The sequence below is a fragment of the Pectinophora gossypiella genome, chromosome 29 (assembly GCF_024362695.1).
Source record: "Pectinophora gossypiella chromosome 29, ilPecGoss1.1, whole genome shotgun sequence".
Taxonomy (NCBI): Eukaryota; Metazoa; Arthropoda; class Insecta; order Lepidoptera; family Gelechiidae; genus Pectinophora; species Pectinophora gossypiella.
The window spans coordinates 4067066-4087351 of NC_065432.1; the positions used below are offsets into that span (position 1 = coordinate 4067066).

Below are 20286 nucleotides of genomic sequence, written 5' to 3' on the forward strand. Positions count from 1 at the left end.
TCAATAGATATTACCTCGTCACAATTTCTTAAGATACACACCCGTATTCCAAGATATTCACAGGTGTTGGTGTCAAAAATGACTGCAAGTCTTCTAAAGGTGCTGATGAACTTGAGCATTCACTTCTATCAGCACCACCAATGCTCACCAACAATGCTCAATTCTATCAGCACCTTAATACTAAGTACAGGGACAAGGGAAAATAAGACAAAAGTCCACTGTAAACTAATCAACGGATTTATTTTCACACTATACATTTGGTTATTTCTCTGAAAATGCATAATATTTCGGGTCGGATTAATAACCGCTGAACCGGTTTCGTGGCAGCACTAACGGTATCCTGGGCGCAATGTCTGAGCGGTGGGACTCGCCGCTGCTGGAGAGGTGGATGAGAGCATGCCAGCTCATCACCTTAACATTGGTGACAGTTCGAGTTACTAACCAGTTTATGTTAATTATTTTTTTTATATATTTTATTTAATGTAATAAAATGCAATGTGTCGGCCTAGTTGCCTGAATAAAGAATTTGATTTGATTTGATTTTGATCTGATAACACGAGTAGAGTTAATTAGTTTTCTTTCCCAAAGGAGTCTAGCTCTTGGAGGTCTGCAAGCGGTACCAGTTTGGGAGCAGCAGTGCTGTCGCACGAACAGAAGCAGTTCTTGCCCTTCTCACCATGAGGAACCACCAGGAACTTCATCTTCATTGTGGTTTCAACACCGCGAATGATTTCTGGGAAGAAATGGAAAAAGTTAGACCCATATCTAAGATGTTCACTCGTCTCTTCCTCCACTCGACTCAGCCTCAGCTGAGCATGATGGTATTTCAAGTTGACATTTACGACTGGAGTCAAGTATATCATACTGTCAACATAATAATACGAAATTAATGACGTCATGCCTTACTGGAGTAAACTCGAGCGCCGTCTAAGAATACCGATTTTGAGCTGGTCGTAATGCCTACTTTATTGGCGCGCGTTGCCATTAACCCGCGCGGAATTCACCTGTGCACAGCTGGACTTGTGGGTACATTATTATTTATTGTGGTTATTACATTGATATTTTTTAATAATTACTCATTTTTATTTAAGTATTTATTTTAAATTTGGGTTCTATGCAGCTTAAAACACAATTTGGGACTAAAAAATCTAAACAAAATACTAAATTTTTTATAAATTTTGCGACAGGAAATTCCACTTGATATCAACTCAGAATCATGGTCTGAATCATCCCTCAAAGTTTTCGTTACGATGTCACATACGCCCAGTGTATCTTAAGTGCCGTTTTCACTAACACAGTTGGCTCGACCATTATAGACGGCGATAAGGCTCATCACCTATCACGCCGTTCTAACAGAAAGCTCGGTGAGGTGTGGTGCGCGACAGCATCGCTACTGCCGATGAAAAAGTCTACAAATTGTGAAAGAATTAATCAGAAAAAAATCATTAAAAATACTCACCATGTCTCCCATGTTGGATGTTGAGTTTCCCTCCCTTCTTTGGCAGTGGCTGCGGTTGTCGCGTTGGCGGAGTTCCACGACCAGGTCTTGGAGTCTTGCTGTCCTTGCTCCATTGCGTTTCACTTTCCGTATTTTCTGTTGTTGAAGAGTTTTCTTGATTTGTTGTTGACGTGTGTTGATTGTTTTTGGATTTCCTTATGATTTCGATTGTCTGATGGTGTCCTTTTTGTCTGCGAGGCCTGCCGGTTGGTCGTTCTGGTTGGTCAGTTGGTTGTTGAGGTTGGTAATTTGGTTGTTCTGGTTGGCCCTTTTCGTTATTTGGTTGTTGAGGTTGCTTATTTGGTTGTTCCGGTTGGTCAGTAGGTTGTTGAGGTTGGCCATTTGGTTGTTCTGGTTTGCCAGTCGGTTGCTCTGGTTGTTGAGGTTGGTCATTTGGTTGTTGAGGTTGGTTATTTGGTTGTTGAGGTTGGTCAGTTGGTTGCTGTGGTTGGTTATTTGGTTGTTCTGGTTTGCCAGTCGGTTGCTCTGGTTGTTGAGGTTGGTCATTTGGTTGTTCTGGTTGGCCCTTTGGTTGTTGAGGTTGCTTATTTGGTTGTTCCCGTTGGTCAGTAGGTTGTTGAGGTTGGTCAGTTGGATGTTGAGGTTGGTCAGTTGGTTGCTGTGGTTGGTCATTTGGTTGTTCTGGTTTGCCAGTCGGTTGCTCTGGTTGTTGAGGTTCGTCATTTGGTTGTTGAGGTTGGTCATTTGGTTGTTGAGGTTGGTTATTTGGTTGTTGAGGTTGCTTATTTGGTTGTTCCGGTTGGTCAGTAGGTTGTTCCGGTTGGTCAGTAGGTTGTTGAGGTTGGCCAGTTGGATGTTGAGGTTGGTCATTTGGTTGTTCTGGTTTGCCAGTCGGTTGCTTTGGTTGTTGAGGTTGGTCATTTGGTTGTTGAGGTTGGTTATTTGGTTGTTGAGGTTGGTTATTTGGTTGTTGAGGTTGGTTATTTGGTTGTTGAGGCTGAATATTTGGTTGTTGAGGTTGGTTATGTGGTTGTTCCGGTTGGTCAGTAGGTTGTTGAGGTTGGCCAGTTGGATGTTGAGGTTGGTCATTTGGTTGTTCTGGTTTGCCAGTCGGTTGCTCTGGTTGTTGAGGTTGGTCATTTGGTTGTTGAGGTTGGTTATTTGGTTGTTGAGGTTGGTTATTTGGTTGTTGAGGTTGGTTATTTGGTTGTTGAGGCTGAATATTTGGTTGTTGAGGTTGGTTATTTGGTTGGTGAGATTGGTCATTAGGCTGTTCTGGTTGGTCATTTGGTTGTTTTGGTTTGTCAGTTGGTTGCCCTCGTTGTTGAGGTTGGTTGTTTGGTTGTTCCGGTTGGTTGTTTGGTTGTTCCGGTTGGTCAGTAGGGTGTTCAGGTTGGTTATTTGGTTGTTGGGATTGGTTATTTGGTTGTTCTGGTTGGTCAGTGGGTTGCTTAGGTTGTGCAGTTGGTTGTTGTGGTTTCTTATTTGGTTGTTCAGGTTGGTGAGGTCGGTCATTAGGCTGTTCTGGTTGGCCATTTGGTTTGTCAGTTGGTTGCCCTGGTTGTTGAGATTCATTATTTGGTTGTTGAGGTTGGTTATGTGGTTGTTGAGGTTGGTCTTTTGGTTGTTGAGGTTGGTCATTTGGGTGTTGAGGTTGGTTATTTGGTTGGTGAGGTTGATCATTAGGTTGTTGTGGTTTCTTATTTGGTTGTTCAGATTGGTTATTTGGTTGGTGAGGTTGGTTATTTGGTTGTTGGGGTTGGTCCCTTGGTTGTGTCAGTTGGTCAGTGGGTTGCTGAGGTTGTTCAGTTGGTTGTTTTGGTTTCTCATTTGGTTGCTGAGGTTGTCTGCTGGGTTGTCGGGGTTGCCCAGTTGGTTGTTGTGGTTGGTTTGATTGCTGGTTTTCTGTTTTGATAGTTTGTTTTGAATTACTTGTTTCGGTTCTAGTTTGTTCTCGTGTTTCTGTTTTGGTTCCTGATTTCTTGATGATGATGATTTTGCCGTCTCTGGATCTGGTGCAACTGTCGCGTATTTGTAGGATGGCCTTGATTGCATCTGTGGAAAAAAAGTATCCATTGTCCATTGAAAGTGAAAAATAAAGAGTTTATGTGACTTTATCACAGAAACAGTGTTTTATGAGCTCCCTGACAGAAGCAGGCCTGTCCACATACGCAGCACCCGATCACGAGTTGACGCGAAAGCCAGCCATCGCTCCCTTCGCACATTTTTGAGGGAAAGGTGCGACCCGACTTCCGGATGCCATGCGTACACGAACATTTCGAGGCGAGCATGCACCACTTATATAAAGAAGCTCAAAATCCTCCGCCTGGATATAAAAAAAAAGTACTCTACTGTTCGAATATCATCAAGTGTTTTACAATCCTTTTTAATCCACTTACAAAGTTATTTCAAATTCAGTATTTTAGGGCCAAGTTTTTATTGCAAACATTCTTGTCTTTCTTGTGTTGAGCTGAAGTAATCCATTTAATATTATTATTAGTCTCCTACTTTATAATAAGCTTTACTGATTAAAGTAGTTTTTATAACATTCTTAAACATGTGTTTATGTGTTTTATGAGCAGTAACAATTTACATTTGCTAGGTTGGTCATCAGGTTGTTCTGGTTGGTCATTTGGTTGTTTTGGTTTGTCAGTTCTTATTTCTATGTGGCCTCTTTAACCCCCTGTTTAACTCACCTTTCTGACGAGTAAAAACGGTTATTTTCTTCAATGCCTCGATGAAATCTGAAAAAATAATTAAATTATAATAAGTACTTTGTAGCACGGCGATTTCTAAACTGGGTGCCGCAACACCTTAGACTTTTTTAATGTATCGTATTAATTTACTTTGCCCAGCTTTGATATAAGTTAGTAGCCGTTACATGAGCCATGTCAGGGGCCTTTAGCGACTCAATAACCCTGACACAGGGTTGATGGGTATGGTAATCCACCTCACAACCCACACGATAGAAGAAGAAGAACACCTCCACCAACCCGCATTGGAGCAGCGTGGTGGAGTATGCTCCATACCCCCTCCGGTTGATTGAGGGGAGGCCTGTGCCCAGCAGTGGGACGTATACAGGCTGGTTATGTGTATGTGTATCTTACCTTGCGTATCTGTGTACTTCTCAATGATGCGAACAATCTCCATGAAGTCTGTAAATAAATAAAAAAATACGTTAATTTAATGTGCAGAGCATCAAAATGATGGCCGAACTGGGGGCCTAAAATGGCCACATCGAAGCAATTCATCTAAAAAAGCAATATTGCAATTTGACATTTGCGCATGTAAAAGTAAGTGCGCAATGCAAACAAATGTCAAAAAGCAACATTGCTTTCTGAGATGAGTCGCTTCGATGTGGCCATTCTAACCCCTCTTCTATTGTATCCAGGTACCAATTCAAGAACAGTAAGAGAACTCTGTTGCTATTGCAGTTTCTTGTCATTTCTTCTCCTCAGCCATAACACCTTGCGAAATGACGTAAATCCAAAAATGTTACATTGACCTTGAACAAGCTTCTCTCTCTTTATTTAAGAGCTGCGCTCTTGTCGGTGGAGTAATCGCCATTACTCCATAGATAGGGCGTGTAGAACGGTGGTTGCCCCAATCGCCTTCCGTTCCGCAGTACACCGACCAATTTCTCAATCGGTGATGTTCTAGCTAGAGCGCTACCAGAAACCATTTCCCCTTCCTCCAACCAGTGGCCAGCGGCGCCTACTCGCTACGTCACAAGATCGTCATAGAACCTAAGTAGCATTTTATAGGTTAGCCCGTCCCAGTGAGCTACCCACTACGTTCTGCTAATCCTGTCGCTGTTGAACAAGTTTATCCATGATAATTACGTTGAATAAATGATTCTGATATAATGTAGGTGTCGTGGCCAGATCTTAGAATTGATCATTTCATGATGTGATAGTGTGACTTTGAAATAGACTACTCTGAGCGCCATCCCACTCGCGTCAGACAGAGTACTGCGGGGCGGAAGGCAAGAAGGAAACCACTGCCCTATTTTTCTATAAAAAGTAGCATGGAGAATGCTACACCGACAAGAGCGTGGCTCTGAAATTAATGATGATGATAATATATTAATGATATCTATTGAAGATATATTGATGTTAAATATAATATGGGTTAGAGTATCAATGATAATATTTTTATTTTCGTTTACCTACTCTAGTTACTAATACAAAACACTTCAACACGATTAGATAAACAAATTAACAATTATGCGATAATAAAATTTATTTTTTGTCTGTCAAGATCCGTAGTATTTATTTATTATTATCTTATTATTATATAAATCTACTAAATTAAGTAGTTACTTATCGTTCTGTAATTACTCATTTACAAAATAAAGATAGCTCTTGTGTTTTTATATCTATTTAATTCTACCTATTAATTTTATCTGTAAAATTGATTATAATTTACCGTGTCCAAATATATAATTGACGAGTCATGATGTGTTGAGAGTTTTAGTAAATAAATACCTCCGTTGTCCAGTGGTCTAGCGTTCTGTTCACGATCCGGAGGCCCTGTGTTCGAATCTCGGTGGGGACATATCACAAAAATCACTTTGTGATCCCTAGTTTGTCTATTATAGGCTGATCACCTGATTGTCCGAAAGTAAGATGATCCGTGCTTCGGAAGGCGCGTTAAGCAGTTTATCCCGGTTACTACTTACTGATGTAAGTCGTTACATGAGCCATGTCGGGGGCCTTTGGCGGCTCAATAATAACCCTGACACCAGGGTTGATGTGGTTTGGTATTCCGCCTCACGACCCACACGATAACAAGAAGAAGACTTAGTAATAAAAAAAGATAACTCACCTTTATAATCGAACGTTTCGATTATACGGAAGAATGTAACGATATCTGAAAGTAATAAATATTTTATTAGGTCACTCATCTTATAATACTTATATGAAAAAGCGTGACGTATTATGCGAAATCGTGGCGTATGCCGAAGAAGAAGGCATCGAGACAAACCTGTTAACGTTTAGCGATGTTTGTAAAACAATCTATGTGTAATTTATGAAGTGTTATAAAAAAATCTCATTTAGGGTAATCTGTAAGAGCGATAGGCTGATCCCCTATCATCATAAATAATAATAAAAAATAAAAATAAAAATAGTTTTATTTCTCATAATTGTAACGAAGTTTGTTGTCGAGACTTCCCAGTAAGTAACTAGAGTACTTGTGTTGGGAATGACTCGCAACTCCCCTTTGGTATACATAAGATTTTTAAAACATGACAAATATATAGGTATATAAACACATTAAAAAGAAAAAAGATTGAATTAAAAGAAAAAGTGTGTGAGAGCAAATGATCATACGGTTTATGTTTCCACCTTAGGACTATATATCAAAAGTGGCTGCAAATAGTTTCTTGATTATTTGTAGTTCTGCCCACCCCTTCGGGGAATAGGGGCGTGAGTTTATGTATGTATGTTTTAGGGTAATGATTACAGTGATATATCTCACGTCTTTTTCGCGCTAAGCCTGTTTTCTTCAGTTTTACTCTGGGTCTGAAGTTATTGACAACTTCCTAATTACGAAAATGTTCTTTTTATTAAGTACCTACTTATTATTAGAAATAACATATAAAAAAGTTTTTGACAGCCTCCGTGATCTAGTGGTTAGAGCGTTAGGCTCACGATCTGGAGGTCCGGGTTCGATTCCCGATGGGGACATTGTCGAAATCACTTTGTGAGACTGTCCTTTGTTTGGTAAGGACTTTTCAGGCTTGAATCACCTGATTGTCCGAAAAAGTAAGATGATCCCGTGCTTCGGAGGGCACGTTAAGTCGTTGGTCCCGGCTATTAGCCTTAAAAACACCTCCACCAACCCTTTCTTGCTTCTCTTGCTCCCTCCACATTCATCAATTGCTTCATACACGCACGCCGGTTCAGAGTAGATCGTACTTAACCTTTTCTAAGGACATCTCCAATTTGGTCAATGTAAGTCCTTCTAGGTCTTCCTCTGCCAATCCTACCATCAACTATTGCTTTATATACCGCTTTCGCAATTCTATTATCCTTCATCCACTCTACGTGTCCAAACCAACCTATCATTCGCTATTCTGTCATAATGTGTAAAAATAATTGTAAATTCACAAAAAAAAAAACACTCACCGATTTTAGTAACGCCGTTAATTACAACGAACGCCTGAATAAGATCTGGAAAAAATAATATTAATCATCATCATCTCCGGCCGTCAACCGGAGTAACCGACGACCCGATCACTCTAGCCATAGAGGCAGCCAATCAGCTCGCGACACCAAACACTTCAGAACCCCGATACCGACCCCGCCGGCGTGGTCGACGATTTCCCTCATTCAGCGCTTATCGCTATCGACAATAGGGTCGATTAATCCTTTCAAATAATTTTCCTCTCAGACGACGCCCTGAGCCGAGGTTCGTGCCCAACTGGGCACCCTCAGGCCTGTTGTCTTAAACGTTGTACCGGGTGAGAGTCTTCAGCGCTCCCCAATTGTCCGGCCAAGTAGTTAATGCCATCTACGGTAAAACTACAATAAGCCACGTCAAAAAAAAAACCGGCCGTCAACGCCCGACCTCTGTGGTCACATTGTTTTGTAATCACTCACTCACTTGTGGTAGCTTTTCATTGGCATTTGTTTGTATTTACAAGTATCCATTTCGCAAAAAAGGCTGTCACATCATCAATTTAAGAGCCACGCTCTTGTCGGTGCAGCATTTTCCATGCTACTTTTTTAGGGAAAAATAGGGCAGTAGTTTCCCTCTTGCCTTCCGCCCCGCAGTACTCTGTCTGACGAGTGGGATGGCGACCAGAGTAGCCCCCCTGGAACCTGATAGAAGACAGCAGTAACTGTCAGTACTATTCAGAGGCGGAAGACAGGAGTCCTAGTATGGCTTTGTAAAAAAGGCTGTAAGGTACCCAAATAAAATAATGTCCAAACACTTACCCTGGGTATTGGTGATCTTAGCGAGAATCCGTGTCGCCTCCCCTATAGTTTTGGAGTGAGTCACCCGCAGTATGGTGGTGAGGACTGTCACCACATCCTTGGTCTTCGTGTATTTCGTCAGCAGGCTGATGAAGTTGAAGATATCTGGAATCATCATGATTACATTTAACTTTTTTTTTAAATACAGAGTATTATTGACATCGCGCATCGTAACGAAAACTCTGAGGGTTAATTCAGATCATGATTCTGAGTTGATATCAAGTAGAATTTTCAGTCGCAAAACCATAGAACTGAAAATAATTACAAAAGAACAAAAAAAATATGGCTTTTCCCACAGGAAAATTCAAGTGATATCAACTCAGAATCATTGTATGAATCATCCCCCGCAGTGTACTTATATGACTATCTGAATGTACTTGTACAGGATGTAAGTAACATCGTAACGAACACTGAGGGGGATAATTCAGCTCATGATTCAGAGTTAATATCATGTGGATTCCATCGCAAAAGTATAGAATTGAAAATTATAAAAAAAACACATTAAATTTGTGATAGAAAATTCCACTTGATATCCCCTCAGTATTCGTTACAATGTCACTAACAGCCTGTATATTAAAGCCTTGTATACGATGTACTTTGCAATTGTTTATAATAACAAAAAAAAGTGCGCTGCACCATTTGAATATCAAAAAAACGCGGTTGCGTGAACGGTTTTATATATCGCCATGTGTTTGAATTAATCGCGTCGCGGGACCGGTTTCCATAAATTGGGGGGTTAAAATGGCCACATCGAAGCAATTCATCTAAGAAAGCAATATTGCTATTTGACATTTGTTTGCATTGCGCACTTACTTTTACATGCGCGATGCGAATGTCAAATTGCAATATTGCTCGTTTAGATGAATTGCTTCGATGTGGTGTTTTTAACCCCTCTGTTCTATAGAAAATATTGTGGCACTTACCGGAAGCACCGGTTAACTTGTTGTATACAGCAAATATTTCTTGTAGAGCTGAAAATAAAGATTTAGAATAGAATAGAATAAAAATTGTTTATTTTATAAGGACGCCACAAGCAAAAACGAAACAATAACATTACTTAAAAAAATCACAAAACTATGCAAAAATAGTGTTCGTCGAAATGTTCATAAGGTGGTAGTAGACGTCCTGAGATAAAAGGGCTTCACTCAGCACAAGTCGCGGCGTGAACCACGACGCTAAATTATCGCTTATTTTTAATGTTAAATCAAACGTTGAATCACACCTCGGACACTTCATACAAACAAACTCGTTTTACACAGACACTACACATTGACGTTATCGTACACGCGCATCGGTGTGTGCGTCTGACGTCCATACGATTGAAGACTAAAGACCGAGGGGGTGAGGTAAACCTAGCTCAGTCGCTGGTGGGGAGCGGAGAGTTGCCGTTCTATACGTAGTACCTATTATTCTTATGGTTAAATGTTACTTTGGTGCTGGCCTGGCACCAAAAAATTATTCCTCCTGTTCATAAGAACCTAATTTCAAAAGGAGTTGGACAAGTTGCAAACGATTACGAAAAGCGACGTTTAGTAAAAAGTAACTGATTTGACTAGTTGGAAACTATCCTTTTCTGTGGTTTAATTTTGTACTTACTTTGTACTCCAGCGAATTGTACCAATTTGATGTAGAAATCTTGCAAGTTGTCGTGTCCGCTCTCTATTGAGGTCTTCCTCAATATCTCCAGGACAGTGACTGTGGACAAGATAAGATATAAGATATGTAACCCTCCCGGGGGTTAAAAAGGCCACTTCATTGCAATAGATGAATGAGGTATTTCCGAAATATGTTTCTAAATAGTAAATACCAAACCGCTGTCAAAAATATAAAAAGTTACTTAGAATAAATACATTCTGTACCTTTTTAGGGGAAAATAATTTCGATATAATTGTTTCAAACCCACATATTTCACTAATCAGGATCGTTAGAAAGGCTACATCAAAGCAATTCATCTAAAGTCAATATTACAATTTGACATTTGCGCATATAAAAGTAAGCGTACAACGCAAACAAATGTCAAATAGCAATATTGCTTTTTTAGATGAATTGCTTCGATGTGGCCTTTATAACGCCCTCAGATCCAATTATCAAGCAACAATCATTTTTATATGACTCTGTCATTACGTAATATTTTTGAATACTTATATAAACGAGTAATGAGAAAGTAGGTAATTATCACGTTAACTCTGTACACAGCCATTTGTATTATTTTGGGGAAGCATGGAAAGTCCATTGCAAAATATATAAATATATATTATATTGAAAAATCTCCGGGGTTAAAATGGCCACACCGAAGCATTCATCTAAGAAAGCAATATAAACAAATGTAAAAGTAAGTGCGCAAAGCAAACAAATGTCAAAGAGCAATATTGCTTTCTTAGACGAATTGCTTCGATGTGGCCATTTTAACCCCTCAGCTGTTAATAAAATAAGTAACTTACGTGTTTGTTCAGTGGTTGCCTTGATCACTTCAGTCGCCTCCTGGAGAGTGGTGGTTTTGGTGATTTTCAACAGGAACTCGAAGAAAGTCAACGCATCTTGCTTAGTGATCTCTGTGATATCTTGCAGGACTTGCTCGATGTCTGTGGGGTAAGGAGACACTTCAGCATCACGTTCACTACTTAGCCGGCCAAATGGGATCGCCGTGGCAGTTGTAGCCGCAGTTTGTAAGTTTTTTTTGATATGTTGCATAGCAAATACAAATATATTTTATTGCACCAAAATAAAAAGAAATAAGTTTCCGTTACTATGTCACTAACACCCTGTATCTTCTTCTTCTTCTAATCCTTTCGGGATGTATGGCTTTTTGCGTCAAACCCTGCTCGAATAACAGATTTCCATTCCTTGCGATCTTTTGCACCCTATATCTTGCTCCCAGGATATGTCGAGAGCGAACATCCTGTATAGGTAATAAAAAAATGATAACTAACCATCGCTACCGAAGATTTCTTGGAATACCTTCCTGACTTCAACAATAGTTGTGACTTTGGTAATTATGATCAGATGTTGCTCTGTCTCGCTCAGCGGCTTGGCCGTGGTCGTGGTCGTCGTGAACGCATTCGGTTTATTCTGTGCAATGTGTCGCAGAGCTGCGATCACGTCCTGTTCGCCTGTCGCTTCTGGCAGTCTCTTTAGTGCGCTGATGAAGTCTGTACAAAAAATATTCATTGATTTTTTACCGACATCGAAAAAGGAGGAGGTTCTCAATTCGACCGTATATTTTTTTTTATGTTTGTTCGCGGATAACTTCGTCGTTTATGAACCGATTTTGATAATTATTTTTTTTGTCTATTATATTGATTTACCACTACCGTAGATGCAGCGCATGATACAAAAGTGCGAAGTTAACTTGGCGCTTGGCAAATAAAGAGTATTTCTATTTCTTGTTTAGCTATACATTCATACACAGTGGTATATACATTCAATAATATCGTTTCAAATTAAGAAAGTATGCATCGTGTTATTACGTATATTAGCGCGTGGTGCTTCGTAACGCTGTCGGGTTATACTGCGTCTCGGATTGACCGGGAGTACTTGTTTTAGTGTATTTTTAAATTAAAATACTAATTTTGGTGGGTTTTCCTGCGAAAAATAAAATGTTTATACTATGATAACATGCACAATGTCATTACTTATAGAAATATAATGTTTCATCCGTCTTTTTTCGCTTTGAGCTTTAATTTTTGCAAGTTTTTACCACGCACTTCCCCGTGTTGCCAATTCGGCGCCTAATCGCGCACTGAAGTAAAGTACTGTCAACGTCGCTATATTAACAGTAACTATGCGTCCCACTTTGCTGATGTTCAATCTACGGTCAATTAATTCAAAACAATAATTGTTATTCTTACACAATTCAATAATTGTATATGTTTACCTTCAGTTCGTGTGTATTTAACGATGATTTGCACAGACTTGAAGAACTCTGAAACGTAGAAAAATACGAAATTTATATTTTTAAGTCTTAAATAAATTAAACTATAACTTAAAACGAAATATCAGCCAGTGAAAAGATCTGTCTTTAAAGCTTTGCATTCTTACCTCTGTTGATTGTGACGATAGTCTTGAAGAATACATATAGATCTGCAAACAAAATGAATGTCAATGCAAGCCAAAAATTAAGAATCATTCTTTAACATCAGCCCAAAACTTTAATGGTCATCTTAATTATTAATACTAGCTTTTGACTGCGACTTCGTCCGCGTGGCGTGTTATAAAAGAGAGATCTCTCTGTGTGTGGGAGTGCATGTCAAATTTCAAGCATCTAACTTATGCAGTTTTGATTTTTTCATACAATTTTTTTTCCCGCTAACTTCCATTTTTCAAAATACAGCTATCCACCAACCCGCATTGGAGCAGCGTGGTGGAGTATGCTCCATACCCCCTCCGGTTGATTGAGGGGAGGCCTGTGCCCAGTAGTGGGACGAATATAGGCAGTTTATGTTATGTAACTTCCATTTTTCAAAATACAGCTATACCTAACTAAACTTTATATTTACTAAGGTATGCATGCATGCTAGATCGAAAACATCTACTCGTATCTTACGCGGTTTAGATTTTTTCATACAAATGTTTTTTCCCGCTAACTCCCGTTCCCGTGGGAATTTCGGGAACTCATTTATATATTAAGATGAAAGTATGCTTACCGACTTGAACAATATTGTATATCGTTTGAAGTACTTGGAATGCACCTGAAGGGAAAAAAATATATTAACGTACAACGCGTTTGAAATCTTTAAACCATTGTTGTATAATGGCTCCGATTCCTGCAGACACCTCCTAATTTTATTTTAAGTTATACCTGTCATTTTCTTATCCGCCGAAAAAGGGACGGATGATTGCTAATAAGGGGGTTAAATGGCCCCATAGAAGCAATTCACGTAAGAAAGCAATATTGCTATTTGATATTTGTTCGCATTTACTTTTATATGCGAAAATGTCAGATTGCAATATTGCTCTTTTAGATGAATTGTTTCGATGTGGCCTTTTTAGGTCCCTGTTTAAAATTAAATAATTTTAAAATTAATGAATAACACGTGCCAAAGGAGTCTCACTTATATGCAAAATTTGGGAGCGTCTTTTAATTGTCTGCCTAAAATTGACGAGTGTTTTTTAAATTTTATGCCTGTCGATTATCCGTCCCTTTCGTTTTCGACGGATAAGAAAATGACAGGTATAACTTAAAATAAAATTAGGAGGTGTGTACTGGAATCGGCACCAATATCTTACACAAGATAATACATACAATTTAGTATGCAAAATCATGAGAAACTTACTAGCTTCGTCATCTCCTACGAGTTGACGGTAAACAGTGGTGAGTTGACCGATGTCTTTGACATTAGCTGTACTCATGAGGGTCTGCAGGAACACGATCAAGTCCTCTTGTTGCGTCAGCTTACGGAGAAACTGCAGCGCTTCCAAGATATCTAATAATAATAATAATAAAAAAAAAGTTTATTTAGGTAAAATCTACGACACACACATCTAAAGTGAGATGTAGCATTAGTAACATATTTTGAATCGCTCAAAGTTATAAGTTTTTTCAATATGAATATTACCTTCAATGCCGTCAAACTTAACCCAAGTAGGATGTGACTCTGCCAAAGCTGTAACAGAAATTTTGATAGTTAAGGAAACCTGATAGCAAAGTTTTTAACTTCCTAAAGCCGTGATTTCCAGATACAAAAGGGTTCGGATTTTAAAAGAACATTCTGTCTTACGACTGTATTGGGCTGGTTTTCCCTTAGCGGGTTGAAAGGTTAGACAGGCAGACGCTTCTGTAAAAAACCGGACCTGTCAAATCTTCAGGTTAGGTAAGCGGACCCTGTGAGAAACGGGATAATGGTAGGCAGATGATGATTAAGGACACTGTATTGGAATAACGTCTAAGTTTTTACTTTTGGCTCCGGCCAACTTGACGAGTTGTGTGTAGGTGTCCTGGATGTCTTCGTGTCCGGACAATTGTATCATGTGTTGCAGCAGCTCCAACACAGAGACTGAAACAAAAATAAAAGTAATTTAAAAGGATTTTTGTCCCCCGTGCTTAGAGAGAGTAAATTAAATAGAATAATTCTGACTAGGACGGGACTTGAATCCACAGCCCTCGTCAAGCCGTGTTAACCATCACACCTCCTTTTTTGACATGACTTATTGTTTACCCGCAGTGGAGCAGTGTAGTGGAGTATGCTCCATACCCCCTCCGGTTGATTGAGGGGAGGCCTGTGCCCAGCAGTGGAACGTATATAGGTTGTTTATATTATGTTATGTTATTGTAAATTTGCCACAAATGGCATTGACTACTTGGCCGGAAATTATACCACCGGTTCTTCCTCTTGTCTATGCAAAAAGTAATTTATGTTAACCTATTTTTGTGTCATGCGCCGTACTCTTAAGTTACAATTGTGTCTCCTTCACCAAAGTCAAAGTTTTTATTGCACACCGTACGATAAGCAGTTATTGATGTATTTAATTATTTATAGCATGTTACATGCTATACAGTTCTTGTAAGTAAATATGTAAGTACAAATATGTGACACCCTGTCAGGGTACCCGCAAAAGTATCTTAACAATAATTTAAAATTAAATTACTTATTTGTTATAAACGTTAAACATTTTTCAAGTTGTAAGGGGGTCTTTATTAAGTGTATTACAAATATGTAAAATTGATATAGTGCATAATATGGACCCGTGACCCGTAGCGGAAAACAAGAAAAAATAAATATCATAATTAAGCATCAAATCTAAACTAAGCATAAGTATTTCGTTGTCACTATGGTTTTCTAAAATACTATTTAATTAAAAGTGTGTTACTTATACTAAAATACAGAAGGGTTAAAAAGGCCACATAAAAGCAATTCATTTAAAAAGTTATTCCTTTTTTCTGCTACTTGTCATTCCTCACTACTTACGAGCAAATATTAGATTGCAATATTGCTTTTTAGATGAATTGCTTCAATGTGGCCTTTTTAACCCCCCAGTATTTATTATTATTTCTGTTGTATCTTGGTAAAATTATAAAGTGGCGAAAAAGAACATACTTTGTTGTGTGGTGGTCTTCTTGAGGATGTTGACCGCCTGTTGCAGCGTGGTGGTGCCCGTGATATTCAGCAGGAATTTCAGGAACGATATCACATTCTTGTTGTTCTTCTTGTTCGTGATTGATTGGAGTATTTGTAGAGTTTGATCCACGGCTGTAAACAAAATGATAAGTTAATATTTTTGCACAAAAACGTAGGAAATTTCAACTTAAAGCAATTTTTGCATCGAACTTTAACATAAAAAAAAAAACTAAAATTATTTAACTAGAAAATAAATGAGTTTTATTTAAAATCATGATTTCACGAATACATCTTTAATATTCATGTACAAACTTAAAACGTAGATGTTAAGATTGAATTCGACTTACATTCGGTTTCGAAAATGGTGACAATCACTTGTTGCATCTCCTCCACAGAGTTTGTCTGTGTGATCATGATCAGTTGTTGTTCTGTCTCGCTCAGCGGCTTGGCCGTGGTCGTGGTCGTCGTGAACGCATTCGGTTTGTTTTGTGCAATGTGTCGCAGAGCTGCGATCACGTCTTGTTCGCCTGTAGCTTCTGGCAGTCTCTTTAGAGCGCTGATGAAGTCTGTAAAAAAATATATCGTTAAGGCAAAATTACGCAAGCGCCACAATGCAATTTCAAGAAAAAGCAGTTTAAAGTATTTTTGTGTCTTTTTATCATAACTTTTAACCCATTTATCCAATTTAGATGACGTCAACGTAGGTAAGTTTACATTGTTTTTCATTCTCTATAGCGAGCAATACATATTATAACATGGACTGCTATTTTAGGATATTTTGGCGTTTATGTAATTTTGCCTTTCAAGTGACGATATATATTTTTGGCGGGTATGTTAAAACATGTGTACGTAATCACAGAATTTCACAAGTTTACCTTTAGTTTGTGTGTATTTTATGATGGTTTGCACAGACTTGAAGAACTCTGAAAGGTAAAATATACAAATTTAATTTATCTTCTATAATGTAGTTAAAACGATTTTTCAAAACGCAGAACACATCAGTCTTTATAGCAATGAAAGCGTTAGTGACACCGTAACGAAAACTTTGGGGGATGATTCAGACCATGATTCTGTTATCAAGTGGAATTTCCTGTCGGAAAAATACATGAAAATTTTCATTTTTTTTCCGTTACGGTGTATAGGCTGTGTGAAACAAGATGGGCGGATGTGATCAAAAAGGACCTGTGTATGTGCAATGTCTCCGAAAACGACACGTCCGATAGAGCGAAGTGGAAGAGAATTACGAAGAAGGCAGACCCCACCATCAGATGGGAATAATAAATGCCAAGGAGAGATAGAGAGGTGTATAGGCTGGGTCTTTGATAGCATGTTGTTACTTATATTCTTACCTCTGTTGATTTCCGTCATAGTCCTGAAGAACTCGTAGAGATCTGAAAACATATTTTATGTTAAGTAAAATAAGAAATATTCTTTAATACTTTGATGGCTCAATATAAAAGTTATGAAGCCGTGGTAACCCAGTTGGTAGAACACTTGTCTCTTACTTTGAGGTCACAGTTTTCAGCACAGGCCTAAACCAATGATTGTCGAAAATGTTTTCGAATTCATGTTTGGATTATAAATGATTACCACGTGCTCAGCGGTGAAGGAAAACATCATGAGGAAACCCAAATTTCCGAGAAATGAATTTTCGGAGGTATGTGACCTAACTTATATTGGGCTGGTTTTCCCTTCGCGGGTTGGAAGGTCAGACAGGCAGTCGCTTCCGTGAAAAACCGGACCTGTCAAATCTTCAGGTTAGGTAAGCGTACCCTGTGGAAACCGGGATGATGCTAGGGAAATGATGACTTCGATGATTCAAAATGAAATAATACTCACCAACTTTCACAATTTTGTAGATAACTACAAGTACTTGAGCTGCATCTAAAAGAAAAAATACAATATATATGGTAACGAAATATTTGAGGGATCATTTCAACCAAGATTCTAAGTTGATATCAAGTAGAATTTTCCGTCGCACATTAAAATTTCCATGAATTTTCCGACAGGAAATTCCACTTGATATCAGTTCTTCAGTGTCTTAGAGTAACTTACTAAGCTTGTCATCTCCTACGAGTTGTCTGTAGACAGCGGTGAGTCGTGCGATGTCTTTGACGTTAGCTGTTTTCATGAGGGTCTGCAGAAACACGATCATGTCCTCTTGGTCCGTCAGTTGACGCAGGAATTGGAACGCTTGCAGGGTATCTGAAGGAGGCGAAGCATTAGTAACAGATATAGGCATAGCTAGGGGATCATCTTCACAGCGCCATCCATATTGTTTTTGGGGAACGTAAAGATAAAGATAATTTATTTGCTTAAACATGAGTAATATAAATACAGATGACAGTGTTTACATTATAAGTTCTTCATGTTTGCCTTGCGGCGCACAAAATTTTAAGTAAGTACCTAGTATATTATCTATTTAAATACATGCATCATGAAAAATACGACAATAGGTAAATGGAAACAGTTATTGAGCATTAATTGCAGAATAAAATTAATGATTTTTTACATGACAAATTGGAATATTAGTGTCATTACAATTTATCATTCAAAAACTCATCTATCGTATAATAACATCTTTAAAGCCTCGTATCGTAGCCTGTAAAGTCCGACATTGCAATCGATTACCAAATACGACACTGAAAAAATATATAATATGGGTTTGACATGTCACCCGCATTGGAGCAACGTGGTGGAGTCAAATTCAAATTCTAAAATATCTTTATTCAGTAGGTAACATAGTTACACTTTGAATCGTCAATTTTTACATAACGAACGTCTCATCCGTCTAAAACTACGTTTTTTTTTAAAAAAATATGCTCCATATAGTATGCTCCATACCCCCTCCGGTTAATTGATGGGAGGCCTGTGACCAGCAGTGGGACGTGTATAGGCTGTTTATGTTATGTTTTTGTATGTCACCTTATATCAATCTCATACAATTTTTATCACACTTACTTTCGCTTTTCCAAATCGTTTACATATTGGCAATAACACTGTATTACTTATACCCATAGATTTACTACTATCGTAGATTGAACATCACTTTAATTTGACACGATTTTATTGAATGTATATACCGCTGTGTACGAATGTATAGCTAAACAAGCGCTAAGTTTTTGCCGCATTTTTGCATCAAGCGCTGTATCTACGGCAGTGGTAAATCAATCCTTATACCAGTTTAGTTATAAATGATTATGAATGTTACCTGACATGCCGTCATTCTCAACCCATATTTCATGCGCCTCAGCCAAATCTGCGACAGAAAGTAATCGTTTTAAAATGAACATTCTTTAAGTTGCTAAATCCGTAACGGTTAAAAATACCACATCGAATCAATTCATCTAAAAAAGCAATTTTGCTATTTGTCAATTGTCTGCATTGCGCACTTACTTTTATATGCGCAAATGTCAAATTGCAATATTATTTTTTTAGATGAATTGCTTTGATGTGGTCTTTGTAACCCATCGGGCACTGAATCGGAAAGATTATCATTTAATAGTATTCTATGGACTGGGCTGGACATGTTGCCCGAATGCCCGATGACCTCTGGGCCAAAAAAGCTACAGAGTGGGTTCCTGCAAATGCTGTCAGACGTCGGGGAAGGCCACGGAAAAGATGGCGCGACGAGTTAGACCGCTTCTCGAAACGGTGGCGCGAGCAAGCTGGGGACAGGGAGTGGAAGAAGGGAAGAGAGGCCTTTGCCCTGCAGTGGGACATTGAGGGCTATTATTAATAATAATAATATAGTTTTCTATGATCTGTCGTGTTACTTTTAGCTCCGGCGGCCAACTTGACGAGTTGTGTGTAGATGTCCTCGATGTCTTCATGCCCGGACACTTGTATCATGCGCTTCAGCAACTCCAACACGGAAACTGAAACGAAGAGAAAAGTAAAGATGGAAACCATCGGTGCGGCAATGCAACACGGAAGGGACAAGTTACAAGGACTGTCCGAAAGTAAGACGATCCGTGATTCGGAAGGCATGTTAAGCCGTTGGTCCCGGTTACTACTTACTGATGTAAGTACGTAGTCGTTACATGAGTCACATCAGGGGCCTTTGGCGGCTCAATAGTAACCCTGACACCAGGGTTGATGAGCTTGGTAATCCACCTCACAACACACACGATAGAAGACAGGAACTGTAACTTGGAACCTGTCAGAGGGTGGCAGTAACTGTCAGTACTATTCAGAAGCAGAGGACAGGAGCCCTATTACGGTTTTGAAATATACGTACTACTCGGGGCGCCATCCCACTCGCGTCAGGCAGAGTACTGCGGGGCGGAAAGCAAGAGGGAAACCACTGCCCTATTTTTCACCTAAAAAGAAGCATGGAGAATGCTACGCCGACAAGAGCGTGGCTCTTAAATTAGTGATGTAGTTTTTTGTCAGCATGAAACACTCACTTTGTTGTGTGGTGGTCTTCTTGAGGATGTTGACCGCCTGTTGCAGCGTGGTGGTGCCCGTTATCTTCAGCAGGAATTTCAGGAACGATATCACATCCTTGTTGTTCTTCTTGTTCGTGATTGATTGGAGTATTTGTAGAGTTTGATCCACGGCTGTAAACAATATGTCTTGTTACATAATTATCATTCATTTTTTGGACATAGGAAATCAAACAAATCATGCAAATGTGATTCATTCATCAAAGTACTAGGTATATCGATCTCCAGGTCCGCTTATCTAACCTGAAGATTTGACAGGTCCGATTTTTTACAGAAGCGACTGCCTGTCTGACCTTCCAACCCGCGAAGGGAACACCAGCTCATTACAAATTAGGTCTTAT

The 20286-nt window shown here is 39.0% G+C and overlaps 1 protein-coding gene across 1 annotated transcript in view; it reads right to left on the minus strand.

Moving 5' to 3' along the window:
* Positions 1–216: 216 nt before the first annotated feature.
* Positions 217–20286, minus strand: part of LOC126379684 (uncharacterized) — a 57783-nt gene continuing 37713 nt past the window's right edge. The window contains exons 41-66 of the mRNA XM_050028502.1: positions 19907–20059; positions 19274–19375; positions 18709–18756; positions 17553–17702; positions 17337–17381; positions 16847–16888; positions 16373–16420; positions 15845–16063; positions 15477–15629; positions 14337–14435; positions 13998–14045; positions 13716–13865; positions 13086–13130; positions 12481–12522; positions 12317–12364; positions 11373–11591; positions 10884–11024; positions 10039–10137; positions 9366–9413; positions 8404–8547; positions 7591–7635; positions 6287–6331; positions 4567–4614; positions 4156–4203; positions 1460–3514; positions 217–733 (exon numbers count right to left, since the gene is read on the minus strand). Of these exons, the coding sequence (XP_049884459.1) occupies positions 570–733; positions 1460–3514; positions 4156–4203; positions 4567–4614; positions 6287–6331; positions 7591–7635; positions 8404–8547; positions 9366–9413; positions 10039–10137; positions 10884–11024; positions 11373–11591; positions 12317–12364; positions 12481–12522; positions 13086–13130; positions 13716–13865; positions 13998–14045; positions 14337–14435; positions 15477–15629; positions 15845–16063; positions 16373–16420; positions 16847–16888; positions 17337–17381; positions 17553–17702; positions 18709–18756; positions 19274–19375; positions 19907–20059 (4448 nt within the window). The 3' untranslated portion in view covers positions 217–569. The remainder of the gene's footprint in view (positions 734–1459; positions 3515–4155; positions 4204–4566; positions 4615–6286; positions 6332–7590; positions 7636–8403; positions 8548–9365; positions 9414–10038; positions 10138–10883; positions 11025–11372; positions 11592–12316; positions 12365–12480; positions 12523–13085; positions 13131–13715; positions 13866–13997; positions 14046–14336; positions 14436–15476; positions 15630–15844; positions 16064–16372; positions 16421–16846; positions 16889–17336; positions 17382–17552; positions 17703–18708; positions 18757–19273; positions 19376–19906; positions 20060–20286) is intronic.